This window comes from Hemicordylus capensis, chromosome 12 (genome assembly GCF_027244095.1).
Source record: "Hemicordylus capensis ecotype Gifberg chromosome 12, rHemCap1.1.pri, whole genome shotgun sequence".
Classification (NCBI taxonomy): Eukaryota; Metazoa; Chordata; class Lepidosauria; order Squamata; family Cordylidae; genus Hemicordylus; species Hemicordylus capensis.
Window position 1 is genome coordinate 2,592,769 of NC_069668.1, and position 22,439 is coordinate 2,615,207.

Sequence of the window (22,439 nt, forward strand, 5' to 3'; positions counted from 1 at the left end):
TGATCCGAAGCGGATCCTAAACGGCAGGTCTGTAAAGCGCCAAATCTCTGGCTGCTACTAGCTCGCTAAGTAACACAGCCTGCAGACTTCTGCTCTTCTCTGCCTTCGGCAGCGCCTTCCCCGTCTCTGGCAACACGGTCACCTTTGACCTCTCGCTGGCTCACCTCTCCGAGACCCCACGTCACTACCCTTCCTGGCGGCAAGGCCTTCATCCAAACTCGGGAAGCTTTGGCAAGTTCCTCAAGGTGCCTTCTGCCAAGCGGTAACCCAGCCTCCACCTCCAGCCCTTTCTCTGCCGGCTGCTCCAGAACCAATCCGGGAGGGCGCCGGCCCGGCCCGGAGGGGCTCCTCCCCTCCAAAGACACCTCTCTTTCCGAAGCCGCACTGTCAACAGCCTGGCTTTCATGTGTGCAGCGGTTTCGGGGGGGGGGGGGGAGCGAAGCCAAGCCAAGCCAGGAGCATCGTCCGAGCTGGCTCAGCGAAATCCAGAGAGCGGTGCCAAAGATGTGGCTGGCGTCCAGGTCACTGGGCCGTTTCGCTTCGATGTGACCGGCTGAGACGTCCCTCACCCGCACACCCAGGAGGCCCCCACTTCTGACAACGAGGCTGTAAGTTGCTGGGAGTCCGGATCCCAGGGCTTCGCCCTGCAGACTGGTCTCTCTCTGCCCTGTCTCTCTTTTCCGACTTTAGTGCCCCCACTTCGGACAGAAAGAGGAGTTTCTTCCAGGCTCCCCTGCCGGCTGTTTGTGTTTCCGCAGCTCCCATGGGGTGGTGGGGGGAGGCGCTAGGCCTGTTTTGTAACTCAAGGATGGACGGATGATGCAATCTGAGCCCCAGCATCTTAGCCGGGAATTGAAGATTTCCAGGCTTCATCGGTTTCCCTGCGCCTCACTGGCCTGCTTTTGAAAGGACGGGTCAGAGAGATGGGGAAGTCCATCATAAATATTCAAGAAATGCGTGCTTTTAGTGGGGTTTGAATAGGATCTTGCTGAGGGTTGCGAGGATTCCTGCAGCCGAGAGCATAAAAAGAACCTTGCTGGATCACACCAAAAACAATTGTGGAATGTTAGGACTGGAAGGGACCTCGGAGGCCTTCTAGTCTGACCCCACTTCTCAGGGCATGGTTCCTAAATTGTTAGAGTCAGAAGGGACCTCGGAGGCCTTCTAGTCTGACCCGCTTTCTCAGGACAAGGATCCTAGGTTGAGTCAGAAGGGATCTCGGAGGCCTTCTAGTCTGACCCCCTGCTCAGGGCAGGACACTGCTACAGCATCTGTGGCAGATAACCCTCCAAGCCTCTGCTGGAAAACCTCCAGGGAAGGAGACGCTACCCTAGTTAGCTTCCTGCTTGCCACACTGGGAGACCGGATGTTCCAGGAAAGCCACAAACAGGGCGTGAAGGCAATGACATTTCCGTGTTGTTTTTCTCAACAGCATCTGGCGCTGTGAGATAGACTGCCCGTGAACAGGGAGGATCTATTTAGCTATCATCACTAATAGCCACTGATGGAGCTTCCCTCCTCCGAGAAATTGTCAAAGCCTCTAATAAGACCGTCAGAGGTCCATTTAGTCCAGCATTATACAGTTTCGGCCTTCCAGCTGTTGTTTGACCACAACCCCCATTATCCCCCACCACAGTGGCTAGTGGGATGATGAGAGTTGTAGTCTAACAGCAGCTGGAGGTCTGTCCAACATCTCTTTTCCCACATTGCCAACCAGATTCGTCTGGGAATCCTACAACCAAATCATGAAGGATTTCAGTTTAGCCATGTGGCCAGGAACCATCGCCACAACTACATTAATTTCTGTAATCTAATTTTTTTGGTTAATTTTTTAGATTACGGGGGAAAGGTCTGTGTCTAATTCCCCCAGCACCACCACTCAAGTGATCTAAGTTAGCCGATGTTGCCGCTTCTTGTAGCAATGAGTTCCATAGCTAAATTATCATTTATATTTTTATACCGCCCTTCACCGAAGACCCCAGGGCAGTTAACAAGATAAAAACGGTCATCAGATTTCAATCAGAACATCCTGAGAAAAAAACGAGCACAGCTACATCCCCAAAAGCGAGCTGGGGGACACACAGACTTAGGCATTATGTGAAGGAAACTGCTTTTTGTCTGTCCGTGAACAGCAGTTGTGTGGATTCTGGAAGCTTGCACTCATGGGTGTGACAGAGCAAAGCAAAACTTTGTGCTAGTTGGAGAGGGTCAGGGGGAAATCTTCCTTTCTGTTTTTTCAAAAGTCGCAGTTCCTAGAACAAATTATGTAATGTCCTCCGGCTGCAGTTACGTATACATACGGCCGGCTGGTCCCAGCGGGGAAAAAACATGATGTAACTTTCAGCCCGATTGTGGCAGCTTTCCCGAAAGGGTTCCCATTGCCTTATCTGCATTCTGCAGCCTTTCAAGCCGTCGGGCTGATGGCCTTTGCTGATCGGAGGTTCAGCGAGGGCACAGGAGGAAAACAGGGAAATAAAATAAGACACACACACCCCAAGCCGAGTGGTCATACATAGAGTAGAGAAGATGAGAGGAGAGCTGGTCTGGTGTTTGCAAGCATGGATTGTCCCCTTTGCTAAGCAGGGCCTGTCCTGGTTTGAATTTGAAGGGGAGACTACATGTGAGCGCTGTCAGATCTGGGGCCGCTTTGGGAAGGGCATCTCCGGTTCCAAGCTCCCTCCCTGGCAGCATCTCCAAGAGAGGGCCGGGAGAGACTCTTGCCTGCAGCCTTGGAGAAGCCGCTGCCAGCCTGGGTAGACAAGACTGAGCTCGGTGGGCAGGCAAGCAAGCAGGGAGGTCTTCTTCTTAGAGTGGCCCCATCCACTGAGGGGAATATCTTCCAGTGCTCACATCATGTAGTCTCCCCTTCAAACGCAAACCAGGGCAGACCCAGCTCAGCCAACGGGACAATTCATGCTGGCTCCCGCAAGACCAGCTCTCCTCCCTTGTCGAGGAGATGCTGCCGGCCTGTGCAGACAATGCTGAGCTCAATGGACCAAGGGCCTGACTCAGTAGAAGGCAGTTACCTGCGTCCCTGAGTTGCCACGGACCAGTCGGTGTCTGCTGCAGACGGAGCTTCCCGCCTGATCTCAATCAGCGATTTCTGTCTAATAATAATAATAATAATAATAATAATTTTTTTAAAAAAATTGATTTCTAAGCACCTTTTCTGCCAATCCTAACCCTACCTTGCATCACGGGAAGGCTCTGATGCAATTGAACCTTGGGTGGCGGGCATTACCTCACACACTGGGACATCGTGACGCACACGACCTGGCTCCGGGCGTCCACACTCAGCAGCTGGGCCCAGGTTCGGATCCTGGTCGGAGGCCAGACCACTCTCCCTAAAGGCTGGGAATGGGAAGAAACCAGCCAGGCAGCCAGCGCAGGCCTCTTCCGTCCTGTTACACAACGCTTTTTGGCGGTCCCTGGCGTTCCATCCCTGCCCCGGAGTTGAACTTTCCCTGCTGCCCGCTCCTGGTTTCATTCAGAACAAACAGGCATTCTGGGAACTTCGCAAAAGGTTGCTGCGGGGAGCTAAAAGTCAAGCCGGCCACAATCCCTCTGCTTTCTCAATACTCTCTTACAGCCAGCCCTTCAGGGACATGGAGAGCCTTTTCCGAGTCCTAAACAAGCTCTGTTTAGTAGCCAGAGTCCTTCGTTTAGTAAAGGTAAAGCGTGCCGTTGAGTTGGTGTCGTTAGTAGCCAGAGTTTGATTACCCGGAGTCCTGTGCAAAGAGAAACCTTGTCTAGACAGTTGTCCGGATCTAGGTTGAATGTGGGTTGCCAACATTATGTGAACCCATACCCAGGCAGAGATCTCAGGTTCATAGGAACACAGAAAGCTGCCATATACTGAATCAGACCGTTGGTCCACTTAGCTCAGGATTGTCTGCACAGACTGGCAGCGGCTTCTCCAAGGTTGCAGGGAGGAATCTCTCTCAGCCCTGTCTTGGAGAGGCCGCCAAGGAGGGAACTTGGAACCTAGATGCTCTTCCCAGAGTGGCTCCATCACCTAAGGGGAATATCTTACAGTGCTCAGACATGTAGTCTCCCATTCAAATGCAAACCAAGGCAGACCCTGCTTAGCTAAGGGGGCAATGCATGCTTGCTACCACAGGACCAGTTCTCCTCCTCTCTGTCTCAGCCATAAACCAGCTTGGCTCGGATTCACACAACCACACCCATGCTGGTAACCCACATTCAACCCGGATTCTAGCGGTTGTACGAACCGGACCAAATAGTGGTTGTGTCATTGCAGAATTGTCGCACCAGAGGGCAGGGAGAGTTTTCAGTGCCCCAGCTCCCCGGGCTTCCTTTCCTCGGATTCTTGGGGGGGTAGCCATGATGTTTAAATGGGTATAAAGCCAAAACCGATCCTTTCACAAGGCAAGGTAAGGCGGACGCGGCGGGTGGCAGATTACTGGGACACCAGTTTGGCCAAATGTCCCCTGTAACAGGGATTCCCAGCTGTTCTTGACTACAGCTCCCATCATCCCCAGCCAAGGGCTGTTGGAGCTGGGAACAATGGGACTTGTAGTTAACAAGGGAATTCCCCGCCAGCATTCCCTGTAACAAGGATTCCCCAGTGCAGTTGACTGCAACTCTGATCACCGCCGCTGCAATGTGTGGCAGTTGTAGTCGTAGTTGTAGTTCTGTGGCAGTTGTAGGGTGATGGGAGTTGTAGTCCGGGGTCCAGATTTGAAACTGGTGGCTGCGTCCCAAGCCACCGTCCTGGAGTGGGTCCGCCGCGTGCCAGATCTGATATTGACTCTACGTCAGCGGCCAGCTGAGCTCATGGAAGGGTTAACTCAGCCGGGGAGCCGACCTTGACCCGTCACCCGCCACCGCTGGCAGCAAATCAGTGGCCGCAGCCAGCCTGGGCCACCCACCCCGGCTCGGGCTCAAAAGGAGTCGTCCCCGCCGGCAGCCCCCTCTCTCCGCCTTGCAGTCTCACGATGGCTCAGCTCCGAGTGCCGTGCAGCGACCTGCAGAACGAGCTGAACTTCCTCTCGCACAACAGGAAGGCCCCCCGAAGGATGACCTCGCTCCTGGAGATGAAGGAGGTCTTCCTCAGTGCCGACGCCGTCTGCTTTGACGTGGACAGCACCGTCATCCGGGAGGAAGGCATCGATGAGCTGGCCAAGTTCTGCGGCGTGGGGGACGCCGTGGCAGAAATGTACGTAAGGCCACGCTGTGGATTGGGGGCCGGGGAGGGGAGAGAGCAGATGGGGAGAAGCGTTCCCTGTAGGGCATTCTCCCAATGGGTTCGCCTCGGGACCGGGGTGCCCAGATGTTGTCGGACTACAACTCCCATCATCCACAGAGTGGCACAGGGGGTGATTGGTGCTGTAGTCTCACAACATCCAGAAACCCACATTCCAGGACCTTCCCCTGCCTTAGAAGTAGGGTGACTGAGTAGCAAAGGCGTTTGGGGCTAGCTCGGCCTCCAGTTGTGACTTATATGGAAAATAGGATGCTGTCTTGTACTGAGTCAGACCATTGATGCATCCAGCTCAGGACTGCCGACACTGACTGGCAGTGGCTCTCTGCAGTTTCGGGCAGGAGTTTTCCAGGGACTGAACCAGGGACCTTCTGCATGCACAGCAGAGGCTCTACCCCTGAGCTCTGGCCCCATTCCCTAGGAAGCTGCTGCCTACTAAGTCGGACCCTTGGTCCACCCTGCTCAGGACTGTCTACACTGACTGGCAGCAGCTCTCCAAGGTTTCAGACAGGAGTCTTTCCCAGCCCTACCTGGAGATGCTTCCAGGGATTGAACTGGGGACCTTCTGCATGCAAAGCAGACACTCCACCCCAAAGCTACGGGCCCACCCTCCAGAAAAAGTCTGAAACTGCCTCCAGAGACAGCAGCCTGACCTGCTGTGGGATAAAGTAAGACAGATCCCCACACCTTAGCTGGGTGTCATCAACTTTTCACTCTTCCCTTGAGCAGGTAAATAGCGTTGAAGCCATTTCAGGTTCCCCCGAATCACTGGTTCGGAAAAGGTGGCTCTCGAATCGCTTAAAATCTGATTCGTATTTCTTTGGCGTCTCGATTCAGGACTCGCAGAGCGATGGGCGGGACGGTGACCTTCAAGGCAGCTTTAACGGCTCGGCTGGGACTCATCCGCCCTTCCTATGAGCAAGTGCAGAAATTAATATCTGAGCACCCACCTCAGTTAACGCTGGGAATCAGGTAAGGCGTATTTTAATTTCTTGCAAGAAACCTTTGCATTTCCTCCCTGCTTTTCTGAACTGTCATTCGTGAAGGGTTAGGAACATAGTAGGCTCAGATCCTAGAAGGAGATCTGTGGGGGAAGCCGTGCCAGGTTACACTTTCATTTTGTTAAAAGCCGTTTAGAAAGCCGCTCTCTGTGGCCGTTGCCACATGGGATAATGACAGTGGCTTGGAGCCGGAAAACCAAAGAGATCCATTCCCTGCTCACTGAGCAAAGAGGCACCTTTTCAAAGTGGGGATTTTCTTATATTTAGCAGGAGGAGAGCAGCTGGCCCTGTTTGTCCCCAGCACAGCATCCCTCCCGTGGCTGTTGCTGGCTTCTTCCTTGCATTTCCTTTTTAGATTGTGAACCTTTTGGGGACAGGAAGCCATCTTTTTATTTATTTGTAGCTATGTAAACCGCTTTGGGAACTTTGGTTGAAAAGCGTCGGTCTATAAATATTCGTCGATTCGTGTTCGTATCAGCGCGGTTAGTTCTGCCTCTTGCCGTGGTGTTGGCATTAAGCCTCGGTCTGCAATTTTCCTCCCAAGGGAATTGGTCAGCCGGCTCCAGCAGCGAGGGGTCCAGGTCTTCTTGATCTCCGGCGGCTTCCAGAGCATCGTGGACCACGTGGCGTCCCAGCTGAACATCCCAACAGCCAACGTGTATGCCAACAGGTTGAAGTTCTACTTTAATGGTAAGATTCCCGGAGGGGGGTGGGGGGCTAGGGCAAGTCAGGGTGTCTCCTCATGAGAGGCGAGCTGGTCTGGTAGTAGCGAGCACGGATTGCCCCCTTTGCTAAGCAGGGTCCACCCTGGTTTGCATTTGGATGGGAGACTCCACTCCATGTAAGCGCTGGAAGATAGGGGGCCGCTCTGGGAAGAGCACCCGCATTTCTTTATCATTTATTGTTGAATGTATATAACTTTTCATTAAAACAATCCCCAAGGCATGCTTGGAGGCAGGAGATTCCAAGTTCCTTCCCTGGCAGCATCTCCAAGATAGGCTGAGAGAGATTCCTGCCTGTAACCTTGGAGAAGCTACTGCCAGTCTGGGTAGACAATATTAAGCTAGATGGACCAAGAGTCTGACTCAGTATAAGGCAGCTTCCTCTGTTCCTATTCCTTAGGGCAGTTCTCACTCTCTTGGGTCCCTACAGGGGGCTGGGCTACAACACCCATCACCACTGTGTCAGGGGATGATGGGAGTTGTAGTCCACCCCGACCCATCCCCGGGTGAGTGTCCCAATGTTGGGAGCCTTACCTTAAGGCGGGGGTTCGCAAACTGCAGGTTTCCTCGATGGTTCGAAAGGGAAAGTTTTTTCCTAGGGGTTCAGTTTGAACTCACCACTCCAAAATATAGAAGATAGTTTTGCAGCCAGGTCACAGGTTGCCAGATGTCTGAAGTCGCCCAACTGGACCCACAGAACTGGACACTGCTGAATGCGCTAGGGGTGGAGCTGCTGCTGGACTACAATGCCCATCATCTCCCACTGCAACAAATTCTTTTTTGGTGTGTGGACGATGGGAGTTGTAGTCCAGCGACAGCTGCAGCGCTTTGGGCCTCCCCGTGAGCCCATTTTGCACCCTGGCGCTTCTCCAGGATGGCTAGACACCACGGAGGAGCCCCTGACGGTCTCTCTGTGACGGGCTTCTAGGGGAATACGCCGGCTTCGACGAGATGCAGCCGACGGCCGAGTCGGGCGGCAAAGGGCAGGTGATCAGTTACCTGAAGGAGCAGTTCCAGTTTAAGAAGGTGGTCATGATCGGAGATGGCGCCACGGACATGGAAGCCTGCCCGCCCGCAGTGAGTGTCTCAAGGGAAGCGCTGGCCTTGCGAGAGAGAGTGCGGAGGGTCCCCTTTGCTAAGCAGGGTTTGCCTTGGTTTGCATTTGGATGGGAGACCACACGTGAGCCCCGCCAGATATTCCCCTTAGGGGGATGGGGCCACAGAGAAGGTTTGGTCCTGTATCTGGGTATGCCAGTCCCCAAGAAGCAGGTGGGGGAAACCCCGTGACCATGATAGGCAGAAACACCAGCCCAGTGTTGACAGATCTGGCACTGTATTTCATAATCAGCCGTCAGGTTGCTTGCTCCTGGTTAATTATTCTAGCTCTCTGTTAATGATTGCTTTTGATATCTACCTGGAAAGGTGAGCCAAGTCCGAATGAATAGCTCAGGGAGGAGAGCAGTGTTGAGAGCTGACGTCTGCTGGCATACACACAGCCAGCTATAGCTTTCCATTCTGCCCCCACCTTCCAATGGAATTGGAAACTGTAGCTTCGCACATGTGCAGTTGGCTGTAGCTTTGAGTTTCACAAAATTGAAGGCTATAGCTTCGTGCATGCGCGGTTGCCTGCAGCTTTGAGTTTCACAAAATTGAAAGCTGTAGCTTCGCACATGCGCAGTTGGCTGTAGCTTTGAGTTTCACAAAATTGAAGGCTATAGCTTTGCGCATGTGCGTTTGACTGTAGCTCTGAATTTCACAAAATTGAAAGCTGTAGAGTCGCACATGTGCAGTGGGCTGTAGCTTTGAGTTTCACAAAATTGAAGGCTATAGCTTCGTGCATGTGTAGTTGACTGCAGCTTTGAGTTTCACAAAACTGAAAGCTGTACCTGTGCGCATGTGCGTTTGACTGTAGCTTTGAGCTTCACAAAATTGAAAGCTGTAGCTTCGCACATGTGTGGTTGGCTAAAGCTTTGAGCTTCACAAAACTGAATGCTGTAGCTTTGCGCATGTGCGGTTGGCTGCAGCTTTGAGTTTCACAAAATTGAAAGCTTGCTTTGCATGCAGAAGGGCCCAGGTTCAATCTCCAACAACATTTCCAGATAAGGCTAAGAGAGGATCCTGGAGAAATCCTTGGAGAAGCCACTGCCAGTCAGTGTAGACAGTCCTGAGATAGATGGACCAAGGGTCTGACTCAGTATAAGGCAGCTTCCTGTGCTCCTGCGTTACAGCCCTGTGACTGAGAATTCTGCAACCTTCCCTTTCCACGCTGGAGACGTCACCAGCCCTCCCTTTCCTCTCTCCCCCCCAGGACTGCTTCATTGGCTTCGGAGGCAACGTAGTCCGAAAGCAAGTCAAGGAGAAGGCAAAATGGTACATCACCCACTTTGATGAGCTGCTGAAAGAACTGGAGGAGCGATAAATTATGAGTCCAACTAGTCTTATTTTATTAACCCTCGTCCTAGCTAGGTGTATAACTATGCAATTAAACGTCTTGTTATTTGCGAACGGCCGTGTGCGGGCCTTGTGTGGCTGTCCTCGGAAGACGCCGACGCATCCATCCCCCTGGTCTCGGAGCACGGCCCCCCCCCCACCCGGCCAGATCGCCAGGGCCGGCTTACAGCCCTGCAACCTGTGAAGCAAGGAGGTGGGGGCTCCTGGGGAGGGCGGGCGGGCGAGCACAGCCCCCACCATCCGCCAGCGTAAAAAAAAAAAAAAGTAAATTAACATTTAAAATACATACAATCAAAATTAGTTATGATCTCTCTCTCTAAAAGGCTTAGGTTGCACGTGGCAAGTCCCATGGGGGCGAGGAGAGCAACTGGTACACCGGTGCTCTGTGCCTGTCAAGCTAGTTTAAAAATATTGAGCTATTAAATATTGATTGATTATTCATGAGATGTTAATCTTTGGTGGTTGTTTAAAATTTGACCTCGACGCCCACTCGCCAAGTCACGGTTGGTTTCCACCCACCAGGGCATTCGGAATGTGCACCCCTGCCTTTTGCCATTCATAGTGCAAAGCCTCAGCTGGCTGCAGTGCAAAAAGTGGTCACAGGAGGGCAGCCTTTTTCCACATTAGGGAAAAAATGTGTCTCCTTTTCCCATTCATACCGCAAATCTTCAGCTGGCTGCAGTGCAAAACGTAGCCACAGGAGGGCAGCCTTTTGCCACACCAGGGACTCACTTTTACACACAGCAGGCTTTACCATGAGTTTATGGGGAGGCTTTACTGCGAACTTAAAGTTGTCCCAAAAAACCAATGCAGATTGTGGATGGTGTTTTTTTTACCCTGGATATAAATCAGACTACACTCTACTGCAGACCACCTTAAGTCATGCAGCAGGGAAATGCCTGACTAACAAGCAGAAGGTTGCCGGTTCGAATCCCCGCCGGTCTTTTCCCCAGACTATGGGAAACACCTATATTGGGCAGCAGCGATATCAGAAGATGCTGAAAGGCATCATCTCATACTGCGCGGGAGGAGGCCATGGTCAATCCCTCCTGTATTCTACCAAAAGAAAACCACAGGGCTCTGTGGGCACCAGGAGTCGAAATCGACTTGACGGCACACTTTACCTTACACTCTAATGTACAATGAAAATCCCGAATTGTGTGCGAACTGCTCTCTGATAACTTGCAGGGACTTTGGGGTAAATCTAGACGATGTGTGAACGCAGTCCCTCGATTCTGGAGGAGATGCAAGTTAGAGGGCTTCAAAAGCCCTGTGTGAAAAGCTTCTAGTTGATTAACTGCTATCTTTGTTAGATTGTGAGCGCTTCTGGGACTAGAAACCATCTTGCTCCTTTTTCTACATAAGGCACTTCTGAGAACTCTGGAGTTGAAAAGCAATATATACATATCTTTAATAATGGTAGATTCCCAATAAAAGTGGGGACCTGAAAATCCCAGTCAATGAGGCCACGCAGACTCCCTGGGTTTAAACTCGACATTCAGCCCAAATCAGAAAGAAATCCAAAGGATGCCACAGATATGCGAAAATCAAAATGATTTTATTGGTATGTTCTGGCAGAAAACTCACGGAAACGTATACAGTGGATGTTGGATACGTAACGGCACACAGAGGTGTATTGCACTGATTTCAACTAACCGGATCATAGGTTCAACATCATGAGACACCAATTTTATTTTTTTTAAAGTCTCTATTCTAAAGCAAAATCAAGAAACAGGAAACTGCAACTGATTTGTGCCAGTCCTAAGTGATTTGACGCACGTCGCCTAGATGCATTCTATCAGAATCAGCTGCATTTGCCTTAGTCAAACCACACAACTGGCCAAAATATGGAGATCAGTGCTTATGAAATAAATCAGCCCCCATCTCCCTTCCCCTTTGGCTTCACGATATAATCTAGGAGTGTTAATAAAAAATTGTACATCGTTGACACATTCGGATGTGGGAGAAGGCTACGGTCCTAAGGAGAGGAACCTGGAGTCTTCTGATTGGAGAGTGAAAATGGCATCATCCGTGAGCCGGCCTCTCCAGCTGATACCAACCCCCCTAGCTGGCTCATAGACCAATAAGAGAAGTTTCAAGCGGGCATCTCCTCTCTTCTTCCCCCTCCCCACTTGATCAATTGTTTCTGCTGTCTGGGGAAGAGAAAACTGGCTATGAAAATATGGAGTGATACAACCATTCCTAGGAAGAGCAGCGGAAGAGAATCGGAGGCTTTCAAAGCTCCCCGAAGAGAGGGCAATCTCGCAGGTAACGGAATCAGGCATGTTACGGCTGTAGCCACAAGCAACGTTTTGAGTTGATATTATATATCCCCACTAGCAAGAGGACATCTACCACAAGGCCATGTTGTTACAAACCCCTTCAGTATTCTAGGCAGTGTTCTGAAACAGGCAAAACATGTCAGTAACGGAATCAGAATGTCTGGCCATTTTGAGGCGGATTCCGTTATGGACGTCTTTTGCACACTTTGGGCACAGTCTATGATATTGAAGGGCTTTGTTTGAAAAAAAAAGTGGTCTTGTATACTGTAGGAGATGTTCTCTTGCCAGTGGGTGTATATAGCATTAATTGGAAATGTTGCTTATGGCTAGAGTTGTTGACAAAGTGGTAACATGCCTGATTCCATGACCCTTGGAATTTCCCAGGACAGCAAGGACCCTATTTGTGACTCTAGGCTGCTTTCCCTAGCAATGGCTACTGCTATGACTATTGTGCTCTCTCACTGACTTCTTTTGAGTTTTGGATCCAGTATAATACAACTGGATAGATTCAATAAAATCACATTTTTCTTCACCAGTGGGCCACACCAGCCACCAGTTTGCTGGAGGGGTTTTTTTAAATTCCAGGCAGAGGATTTTTAACCATGCCTGGAAAGGAAAAGCACAATACCCAGGAGTGTGTCCACAATGAATCTCCCCATGATTAGATAAAGCTTCATTCAAGGGTTTAAAGCTCATGCAATCACTAGCAAAGCTAGTGTGTTTTTCCATCAGTGCCTGCTGTTTCTCCAGAGGCCTGGTGCTGCTCAAAAGAGGCTGTTTCAGAGAGGACCCGGTTGTACGGTCAAACACTAAGACATAATAAAACGACCCTATTAATCCCCCTAAGTGCTCTTGCAGGTCTCACCCACCAGCCCCAACGTACAGTACTTTCAGAAGTGAAGGTTTCAATGGCCACACGCATACGGTCAACTTAACTAAAAAAAAAAAGACAAACAACGGAAATCGACACATAGGCATCGGCCGATCTGCCATGTCGTTACTGAAGCGGAGAGATCTGCAGGGGTATCATGATTCGGGACTCCATTTCCTGGATGAGGGGAACTGGAAGAAAAGAGAAAAAAAGCCACTAGATTTGGTTGTTTAAAAAGATTCCTGCAAGACCGTATGTGTGTGTGTGTGTGTGTGTGTGTGTGTATATATATATATATGTATGTATATGTGTATGTATATATATGTGTGTGTGTGTGTGTGTGTGTGTGTGTGTATATATATATATATATATATATATATATATATATATATATATATATATGGAACATAGGAAGCTGCTTTCTACCGAATCAGACCATTGGTTTATCTAAGCTCAGTATTATCTACCCAGACTGGCAGCGGCTTCTCCAAGGTTACAAACAGGAGTCTCCCTCAGCCCTATCTGTAGATACAGGGAGGGAACTTGGAACCTTCTGCATGCAAGTGGAAAGGGGATATCTTACACTGCTCACATGTAGTCTCCCATCCAAATACAAACCAGGGCAGACCTGGCTTAGCAAAGGGGACAATTCATAACCGCAAGACCAGTCTTCCCAGTTGGACACAGACAGAGACCAGCCCTACCGGTGGTGGTGGTGGGGGGGAATCCTCCGCCCACTTTCCAGACCTGCTACGCCAGAATTAAATTCTTACCTGTGTAATACACCAGCTCGTCCCAGCCCGGTTTATGCCACGCCGCGTTCCTTATGTCTTCTCTTGTCTGGAGATCTTTGTAGGCTGGAAGAGTTGCGGGGAAAAGAAATGATTTGGAACGAGGGAACTGGAAACCTTCTGATGCTCTTCGCAGAGCGGCCCCATCCCCTAAGGGGAAGATCTTACAGTGCTCACATGTAGCCTCCCATTCAAATGCAAACCAGGATGGGCCCTGCTTAGCAAAGGGGACCATTCATGCTGGGTGCCACCAGACCAGCCCCCCTCTCTGTCTGCTTGTCCACCACTACCGTAGGCAAGGCAGACGCCAGGCATGCTGAATTTCTAGCCCATAAAAAACACTGGAGTCCGGCCGTACCCCAGAGGTGATGGACCATGTACAGCTGCCCGATCTGCGAGAAAAAGCCGCCGACGGCTTCTTTGTCGTCCTGCCGGAAACCGATGGCACGGGCCCTGAAAGACAGAAAGCAGGTCTTGACACTCCGGGGTAGCCAAGGTGTGTGGCCAATTGTGCAGCAACGTTGGAACATTTACACACACCCTGCTAACTTGGCAAAGAGGCACTTTTTAACGTGGTGATTCTCTTTTATTGAGCAGGAGAGTAATTGGCCCTCTCCACTCCCAGCACAGTACCCCTCCAGTGACTGTTGCTGGGGTCTATCTTGTGCTTTTTTTAAAGATTGTGAGCCCTTTGGGGACAAGGAGCCATCTTATTTATTTATTATTTCTCTGTGTAAACTGCCCTGAGCCATTTTTGGAAGGGTGGTATAGAAATCAAATCAAATCAAATAACAATAAATAAATAAATAGATAGACAGATAAATAAATACATTTATCCTCACCACTATCCCAGAGTCCATGAGGCACATTTGAGGCCCACAAAATGTGACTATTGGTACCAGGAAGCCATTTTTAATTTTTTAATTTTTTTAACATAATATATAGCCACAGTATGTTCAACAGTCATAATGCCGAATGTCAAATCAATTTCTAGTTTTAATATAGATGTTATAGTTTTCAATTCGATTCATAGTTTTAATACTTTTAATATTGGGTTTTCAATGTTTTCAGTGATTTTAATTGCTGTAAAATGATCTGATGTTTTCAACTATTTTAACCAGAGACGCAAGTTTCGGGCAGTATAGAGCTATTTTAAATAGATTAAAAATATATAACGTGTGGACTTGAGACCGGCTACTAGCCAAGGTTAAAGGAGCAAACACTCCTTTATCTTGGGCTTCCTGTTCATGTGTGAGCTCAAGCTGCCTCTGGCCTGGCCGCACACAGAGATGGGTGCCTAGAGTGGCCGTCTCCTGGAGGAATCCCCCAATGCCTCGTGCACGCCGTGCAATGCATTGTGGGATATCTGGAGGCTCATCCCACTCTCTCAATTATTCCTCACAGTGCTGGAAAAAATCTTCCTGGTGTTTTTTTTGTTTTGTTTTTTAAGAGGGCAACTCCAGAACGGTATTTTTCCCATGTGAGGTCCTCTGCCTCCGGGACGTCCACCCCTCCGGCGTGTTGACAAAATCAGCCGATCCCACCAGGGGTGAGTGAGATTGCCGTCCTGGAGGCCACTGACCTGAGCTGGGGTTTCAGGTCCTCACTTTGCCTGTCTGTTTGGCAAGCAGTTATGTATCTGAAGACTACTGACATTAAAAGAACAGGCATGGCATTCTGACCAGGTCTCTGCACCCCTCGGGATGGGAAAGTGGCTCGCGTATTGCAAGACCCTCCGCTTGCAGGGTGCCCTCAGGCTTTTCTTGTACTGAGCTTGCAGCAGCCAAATTTGCAACGGTGTTTCAGAAGCTTTGGAAAGTGTCAAAAACACAAAAACGACTATAAATGATCCAGGTTGGAGTAATAGAAATGAAGATTGGCAGGAATGTCCCCCCAAGATGTCTCCCTGGGCAGAGTACAACCATTTCTCCATTGTCACCCTTCCTCTATGCGAAGATGACTGCAATTTGACCCTTATTTTACCCCTACGAAGGGATGATGACGCACAAAACGCTGTAAGGGCAGCAGCAGGAGAGAGGGTCTGCCCTCCCCTCTTTCCTGTGGGCTCCCCAGAGGCATCTGGTGGGCCACTGTGGGAAACAGGATGCTGGACTAGATGGGCCTCCTTGGGGCCTGATCGAGCAGGGCTGTTCTTAGGTTAATGCTATGTCTTGTGGAACGGCAGTCTCCACGGCCAGGTCGTGGAGAAAGAGATGAGCCTCGGTCATATCCGACAAGGCTGTGTTTATTTTCGCTAACATCTTTCTAGCATCTTCGCAGTTGCTGGAACCCAGCAGAGATGCCTGCTTACCGGGGAAGTTGGGAAAAGCATTCGCAGCATAACGAAAAGGATGCTTACCAGTAGTTACCCCATTCGATCATTGTTCCAGGCTGAAAGAAAAGAGAAAAGAGTTCACGCGGGACCCTAAGATCACAGTTCTTCACACACACACACACACACACACACACACACACACACACACACACAGCACGAAGCAAATCCGCAACGGAGATTCTTCCGAGATGTATTTACGTAGCCAGTTGTCATGAGCAAAAAGTGGACTGGAGAAGATCCAAGACCGAAGGGTGGGTCTTGTGGTAAGGTAAAGTGTGCCCTCGAGTTGGTGTCGACTCCTGGCGCCCACAGAGCCCTGTGGTTGTCTTTGGTAGAATACAGGAGGGGTTGCCCATTGCCTCCTCCCACGCAGTATGAGATGATGCTTTTCAGCACCTTCCTGTATCGCCGCTGCCCAATATAGGTGTTTCCCATAGGAACATACCGGTGGGGATTCAAACCGGCAACCTCTGGCTTGATGATCAAGTCAATTTCCCTGCTGGTAGCAAGCATGAATTGCCCCCATAGCTAAGCAGGGTCTGCCCTGGTTGCATATGAATGGGAGACTAGAAGTGTGAGCCCTGTCAGATATTCCCCTTATTAGAGAATGGAGCCGCTCTGGGAAGTGCATCTAGGTCCCAAGTTCCCTCCCTGGCAGCATCCCCAAGAGAGGGCTGAGAGAGACTCCTGTCTGCAACCTTGGAGAAGCCGCTGCCTGTCTGTGAAGACAATACTAAGCTAGATAGACCAAGGGTCTGACTCAGTAGAAGGCAGCTTCCTCTGTTCCTATGACATCATAGGTTAGGCACCAGTCTTCTTTGTGTTTTTCATCTCTTTTTAAAAGGAAGCACAGGCTATCGACGTCAATAAGCACTCACGCGAAGCTGGTAAGACCTCAGCTCGTAGATGTTCGGCCCCGTCCTGGGGACAGGCTCGTTCCAGAAGCTGAACTCCAAGAGCAGCTGATTCTTACGGGAGAGAAGCATGTTTCCTCTGGCTTTGCGGAATTCCATGAAGCCCTAAATAAAACGAATCCAAGGATGCTCCTTAACATGGTGCCGGTAGGATGCCCCACTTCCTTAACAGAAAAGGCGGCCCGCTCTATGCCCTAACCGGGGTTCCCGGCGGCGGGTACGAGCACCCTTGGGGTAACTGAAGGGATCCGGGGGCGGTGTGCTCAAGAGACCTCCCCACAAAGCAACTGCACGATCTGATCAAGCCAACTTGTGTGCTTGGGCTTACCTTGTCATACCGTAGCTTACTCATGACCTCCGTCAGGGCCGGGTAGCCTCCTTCATACCGCCAAAGATGGACTGGAATGGAACGGGAGAGGTCTTAGAGTTCTCCTCTCCTTTGAGAGAGACACCGTGGGTCTTCATCTGGCTTCTTGGGCCTCAGCCCCGCTCACCGAATCCTCTCCCGCTCCGTCACTTCCTCCATATAGGGACCCGAGGAGCTGCCTCCCACTGAATCCGACTATTGGTCCCTCTAGTTCAGGACTGCCAACACGGACTGGCAGCAGCACTCTGGCGTTTCAGGCAGGGGGTCTCTCTGGAGACGCTGCCAGGGATTGAACCTGGGGCCTTCTGCTCGCAAAGCAGATGCTCTATCAGGGAGCTAAGACCCATCCCTTGGAAATTTCTGCCTGTAATATACACACACACAGGAAGCTGCCTCTACTGAGTCAGACCCTTGGTCCATCTAGCTCAGTGTCGTCAACACTGACTGGCAGCAGCAGTTTCAGTTTCGGGCAGGAGTCTCTCTTAGCCCTACCAGGGATTGAGCCTGGGACCTTCTGCATTGCCGAGCAAAAGCTCTACCACTGAGTTACGGCCCCAATCCCCCCGGCTTCCTTCTACTCCTGGTGGGCGCCACCACCGCCATCTCTTTTCCGTGCCTGTCTAACCAGCAACTGACAGCAGATCCCAAGCCAGAGACAGCGATGGCTGAAATCAGAGGGCCTGGCTCACGGGCTATGTAGGGCGTGCTCACAGACTCCACTGAGCTCTGGAATTCGTGGGCTCAGCTCTTGCTGTTGCTGAATCCGAACTGCTGCCCATGACAAGGGATCTCTGCTATCTGCTTCCCAGGATTTCCCAGCACCCCTCAGGTTCTGCACACACACACGCACACACAGACCCCACAGGGGCACAACCACACACTCTGCCATCCGTCGATCTCCTACCAGCTTGATCTTGTTCTCCATACCACGTGTTCCAGGTCCCCACCAGCGTACAGGGATACTCCTTCCCTTTGTGGATCTTTGGCAGCACTTCCTGACTTTAAAAGACAACACACACCCCTGTTACTCTCACTTGGCCGTGGCTGAACCGTAGGGCAAAAACCCCAGCCCATCTCACATGAGACAGAATTGCATCCTTGCCCTCTGTCGAGGAACCTTCCTAAACACCAAGACCCACAACCCACGGGGACAACGGAACAATAAAAGTTCTTCATGCAGAGAAGTATTCAGAAAGGCAACGAACTGCCTGCAGCGTGGAGCACGACAGTCCGGCATGTAATTTATTTTATTATTTATTTATTCAATTTCTAGGCCGCCCTTCCAAAAATGGCTCAGGAGGGCGGTTTACACAGGAGAAATAATAAATAAATAAGAGGGCTCCCTGTCCCCAAAGGGCTCACAATCCAAAAAGAAACACAAGAATGAATGAATGAATGAAAGATAGACCCCAGCAACAGTCACTGGAGGACCTGTGCTGGGGGGGGTATGAGGCCAGTTACTCCCCCCCACCGCTAAATAAAGAGAATCACCATGTGAAAAGGTGCCTCTTTGCCAACGGGGGCCAACTGTAATGGTACAGTCCCTAACGTAATTCTAACTCCTCGCTCCCACTTCTTTTTCTTGCCTGTGCTCATGGGCCAAAAAGAAAAAAGAAATATCAAGGTTCCTGACATCAAACTGGAACAGTCCAGCATGGAGTGGAACAGCCCCCCTCATAATTCTAACACCTCGTTCCCGCTTCTTTTTCGGTGCACACTGACAAGAAAAATGAACTTACAAGGATATAAAACGAACAGGAAAAACTGTTAGGAAAACTGGCAGGAGGAAATCAGCCTCACTAACCAGGTGCCTGGTATAAAAAAACCCCAATATCTCAGCATGGCACTCAGACAGAGCTTTGTATGGTTAGAGTGTTGGACTAGGACCAGAGAGACCTGAGTTCAAATCCCCGTGCAGCCAAGAAACTCACTGGGTGACTCTCAGCCAGTCACACAACTCTCAGCCTAACCTACCTCGCAGGGTTGTTGTGAGGGTAAACATAACCATGGACGTGGCTGTACATGCTCCTTGGAGGAAGAGTAGGACAGAAATATAAACAAACAAAAACAAAAACAAACTTACCAGATCTTGTTGTAAGATTCTAGGCATTCTGGCTTGACGTTGTGAACTAAAACGGCAAAAGTTGATCATTGAACATAAAGGGCCAAAGGAGAAAAGGGGGAAAAAACCCCAAGAGAAATCTGAACTCACACTGCAGTTTATAGAGACTGCTGGTCTCTCTTTTGGCTAAGAGGTTGGAGTGAGCATCCTTCCGGGGATCCACTTTGCGGACAAAGAGGGACTTTAACCAGCTGTCCTCTCCCGATCGGCTACTCGAAGACACAAGACCCCTGAGAGCAAAGAGAAATGGGCCACGTTGCGTTCAGAGGTCACCTTCCAGTTACTATGTTTAGCTATTGCTCAGCTGAAAAGAAATTTCTGCTGATTAACTGTATGAGTTTCCGCTGACCCATTAAATCAGCATATATTTGCATAGGAGGAAGGATCTAGAGGGGGAAGAGAGGATCACAGGAACATAGGAAGCTGCCATATACTGTGTCAGACCCTTGGTCCATCTAGCTCAGTATTGTCTACCCAGACTGGCAGCGGCTTCTCCAAGGTTGCAGGCAGGAGTCTCTCTCAGCCCTATCTCGTTGGAGATGCTGCCAGGGAGGGAAAGCAGGAACCTAGATGCTCTTTCCAGAGGGGCTCCATCCCCTAAGGGGAATCTCTTCCCGTGCTCACACAGGTAGTCTCCCATTCAAATACATACCAGGGCAGACCCTGCTTAGCAAAGAGGACAAGTCATGCTTGCTACCACAAGACCAGCTCTCCAGATAGGAATATAGGAAGCTGCCATATACTGAGTCAGACCCTGGGTCCATCCAGCTCAGGGCTGTCTACCCAGATTGGCAGAGGCTTCTCCAAGGTTGCAGGCAGGAGTCTCTCTCAGCCCTATCTCGTTGGAGATGCTGCCAGGGAGGGAAAGCAGGAACCTAGATGCTCTTTCCAGAGGGGCTCCATCCCCTAAGGGGAATCTCTTCCCGTACTCACACAGGTGGTCTCCCATTCAAATACATACCAGGGCAGACCCTGCTTAGCAAAGAGGACAAGTCATGCTTGCTACCACAAGACCAGCTCTCCAGATAGGAATATAGGAAGCTGCCATATACTGAGTCACACCCTGGGTCCATCCAGCTCAGGGCTGTCTAACCAGACTGGCAGCAGAGGCTTCTCCGAGGTTGCAGGCAGGAGTCTCTCTCAGCCCTATCTCATTGGAGATGCTGCCAGGGAGGGAAAGAAGGAACCTAGATGCTCTTACCAGAGGGGCTCCATCCCCTATGGGGAATCTCTTCCCGTGCTCACTCAGGTAATCTCCCATTCAAATACATACCAGGGCAGACCCTGCTTAGCAAAGAGGACCAGTCATCCTTGCTACCACAAGACCAGCTCTCCTGATAGGAACAGAGGAAGCTGCCATATACTGAGTCTGACCCTTGGTCCATCTAGCTCAAGACTGTCTACCCAGACTGGCAGCAGAGGCTTCTCCGAGGTTGCAGGCAGGAGTCTCTCTCAGCCCTATCTCGTTGGAGATGCTGCCAGGGAGGGAAAGCAGGAACCTAGATGCTCTTCCCAGAACGGCCCCATTATCCCCTGAGGGGAATCTCTTCCCGTGCTCACACTTCTAGTCTCCCTTTCATATGCAACCAGGGTGGACCCTACTTAGCTAAGGGGACAATTCATGCTTGCTGCCACCAGACCAGCTCTCCTCTCTACAGGAACCTAGGAAGCTGCCATATCCTGAGTCAGAGCCTTGGTCCATCTCGCTCAGTATTGTCTTCACTGACTGGCAGCGGCTTCTCCAAGGTTGCAGGCAGGAATCTCTCTCAGCCCTATCTCGGTGTCGGGTTTTCTGGGAAGCCTGCAGACCCCAGAAAAATTGTGTTGGTGGCATAGAGCGGTATAACCCTAGACAGGGGCATAGCTAGGTAAGAGGGGGCCGTGTTCATCCCTCTCTCGGGTGGCCCCCCAGAGTGAGGGAGACAATGAAGAAAATAGGGAGGGATGGAGCTGGAGGGCCCTCAGGAGCTGAGGGCCCGTGTTCTTTGAACCCTTTCGTTCAATTATAGCTAGGCCCCTGACCCTAGAACAGTCTCTGCTGGCCAGTTCCCGCCTGTCTGCAAAATGCCTGCAGGAAGTCTGGTCAATTTCACTTCGTCCAAGTCGGCAAACAGAAACAAAAAAAAGTTTGCTGTTTTAAGTGTATCGCTTTCTGTAGATCGTCTTGCTGCCCATTCACATCTTCCTGAAAGAGCTTCCTCTCCCTTTAATGACCTGGCTGCAAAGGTGATGCACGCTTGAGAGCCAGTGCGCATGCGCGCGCCCCCCTTAGTGGAGCAACCTGGAGCGGGCGGAGGGAGAAAGTGCTTGTTTAATGATAGGGAATGGGCGGGGGCAGGAGAGGCGCTCTCCGCATTCACCCCCTCCCCCCCGCATAGATGCAGCAGGCCCTGGGAAGGGGGCGGGGCCAGGCAAGAGGAGCAGCAGCCCGCCGCGCGCGCGTGTAACCTTGGGAGGGGGAGGGGCGGAGAGCGCGCGCGAGGGAGGAGGAGAAGGGAGCGCGTCCCTCCCCCCGCCGAGATCCCACTCACCTGAGGCAAAAAAGGCGGGAAGAAGGGCCCGCGTGCTGTTGCATCGCCCACCAGGGGCCGAGGCGGGCCCCGCCGCGGCTGCTGCTCTCCGTCAGCAGCGCCCCGGCCGCCATCTTGACCACCTCCAGCGCCGGGGGCGGGGCGGGGGGGCAGAGGGAGGGAGGGAATCAAAGGCGCAGTGCGCCTGGCCGGCCACTAGGGGCACCCGCGTGTCTGTGTGGAGGGAATCACTCCCGCCCAGTGCCCCCCTCTCCACACACACACTTTCATCTATCTATGTATAAATAAATATAAATATATAAAATGTAATAAATATTTCATTTATTTATTACATTTAATATATCTATCAATATATAGTGAGAAAGTGTGTGCGTGTGTGTAATATATATGTGTGCGTGTGTGTATATTTTTATATATACAAGGGCAAAGGCAACTCTGGTCAACTTCTTGTGGAGAAAACACTTTTTCTTCTAGCCAGTTTAAATATAAATATATATTTATAAATATAAACCCAGTATAATATAAGCCTGGTCTAAACATAAACCCGATATAAATATATCTATATATAATGAGAAAGTGTGTATGTGCGCATGTGTAATATAAATGTGGAAGTATATTTATTTATTTATTCATATTCATGGGCCCAGGCAACTCTGGTCAATGTCATGTGGAGAAAACACTTTTTTCTTCTGACCTGTCCCTATTTTCCCATTCAGGAAATTGGCAGGTATGCCATTTTCATGCCTAGGTATGACTGGAAATATAAACACACACGGACATATGAATATATCTGAAGTCTATATAAAGATATTAAGAAATTAATATCTT

The 22,439-nt window shown here is 50.5% G+C and overlaps 2 protein-coding genes across 4 annotated transcripts; one reads left to right on the forward strand and one right to left on the reverse strand.

Moving 5' to 3' along the window:
• Window positions 1–425: 425 nt before the first annotated feature.
• On the forward strand, window positions 426–9,452 carry PSPH (phosphoserine phosphatase). Of its 2 annotated transcripts, XM_053275466.1 has the most exons (6): window positions 426–608; window positions 5,024–5,179; window positions 6,062–6,196; window positions 6,770–6,915; window positions 7,876–8,024; window positions 9,256–9,452. In XM_053275466.1, the coding sequence occupies exons 2-6, from the start codon at window positions 5,040–5,042 to the stop codon at window positions 9,364–9,366; spliced, it is 681 nt and encodes a 226-aa protein (XP_053131441.1). In that variant the 5' UTR covers window positions 426–608; window positions 5,024–5,039; the 3' UTR covers window positions 9,367–9,452. The 2 variants fall into 2 exon arrangements, with proteins under 2 accessions (XP_053131441.1, XP_053131440.1); XM_053275465.1 differs by lacking the exon at window positions 426–608 and having other exon boundaries at window positions 4,932–5,179.
• Window positions 9,453–10,935: 1,483 nt separating this feature from the next.
• NIPSNAP2 (nipsnap homolog 2) lies at window positions 10,936–21,745 on the reverse strand. Of its 2 annotated transcripts, none has more exons than XM_053275462.1 (10): window positions 21,612–21,745; window positions 19,171–19,310; window positions 19,042–19,087; window positions 17,863–17,957; window positions 16,920–16,990; window positions 16,556–16,696; window positions 15,702–15,733; window positions 13,701–13,795; window positions 13,325–13,408; window positions 10,936–12,742 (listed from the first exon to the last, which is right to left on the reverse strand). In XM_053275462.1, the coding sequence occupies exons 1-10, from the start codon at window positions 21,722–21,724 to the stop codon at window positions 12,678–12,680; spliced, it is 882 nt and encodes a 293-aa protein (XP_053131437.1). In that variant the 5' UTR covers window positions 21,725–21,745; the 3' UTR covers window positions 10,936–12,677. The 2 variants fall into 2 exon arrangements, with proteins under 2 accessions (XP_053131437.1, XP_053131436.1); XM_053275461.1 differs by lacking the exon at window positions 21,612–21,745 and adding an exon at window positions 21,103–21,358.
• Window positions 21,746–22,439: the final 694 nt, after the last annotated feature.

Coding starts and splice junctions, on each gene's coding strand:
- PSPH (XM_053275465.1), top strand. CDS start 4,959: ATGGCTCAGCTCCGAGTGCCGTGCAGCGACCTGCAGAACGAGCTGAAC. Junction 6,197..6,769: donor CAGTTAACGCTGGGAATCAG/GTAAGGCGTATT, acceptor TTTCCTCCCAAG/GGAATTGGTCAGCCGGCTCC. Junction 6,916..7,875: donor GTTGAAGTTCTACTTTAATG/GTAAGATTCCCG, acceptor ACGGGCTTCTAG/GGGAATACGCCGGCTTCGAC.
- NIPSNAP2 (XM_053275461.1), bottom strand. CDS start 21,335: ATGCGCACTGGCTCTCAAGCGTGCATCACCTTTGCAGCCAGGTCATTA. Junction 16,697..16,919: donor GTAAGCTACGGTATGACAAG/GTAAGCCCAAGC, acceptor CGTTTTATTTAG/GGCTTCATGGAATTCCGCAA. Junction 15,734..16,555: donor TGAGGTCTTACCAGCTTCGC/GTGAGTGCTTAT, acceptor CTTTTCTTTCAG/CCTGGAACAATGATCGAATG.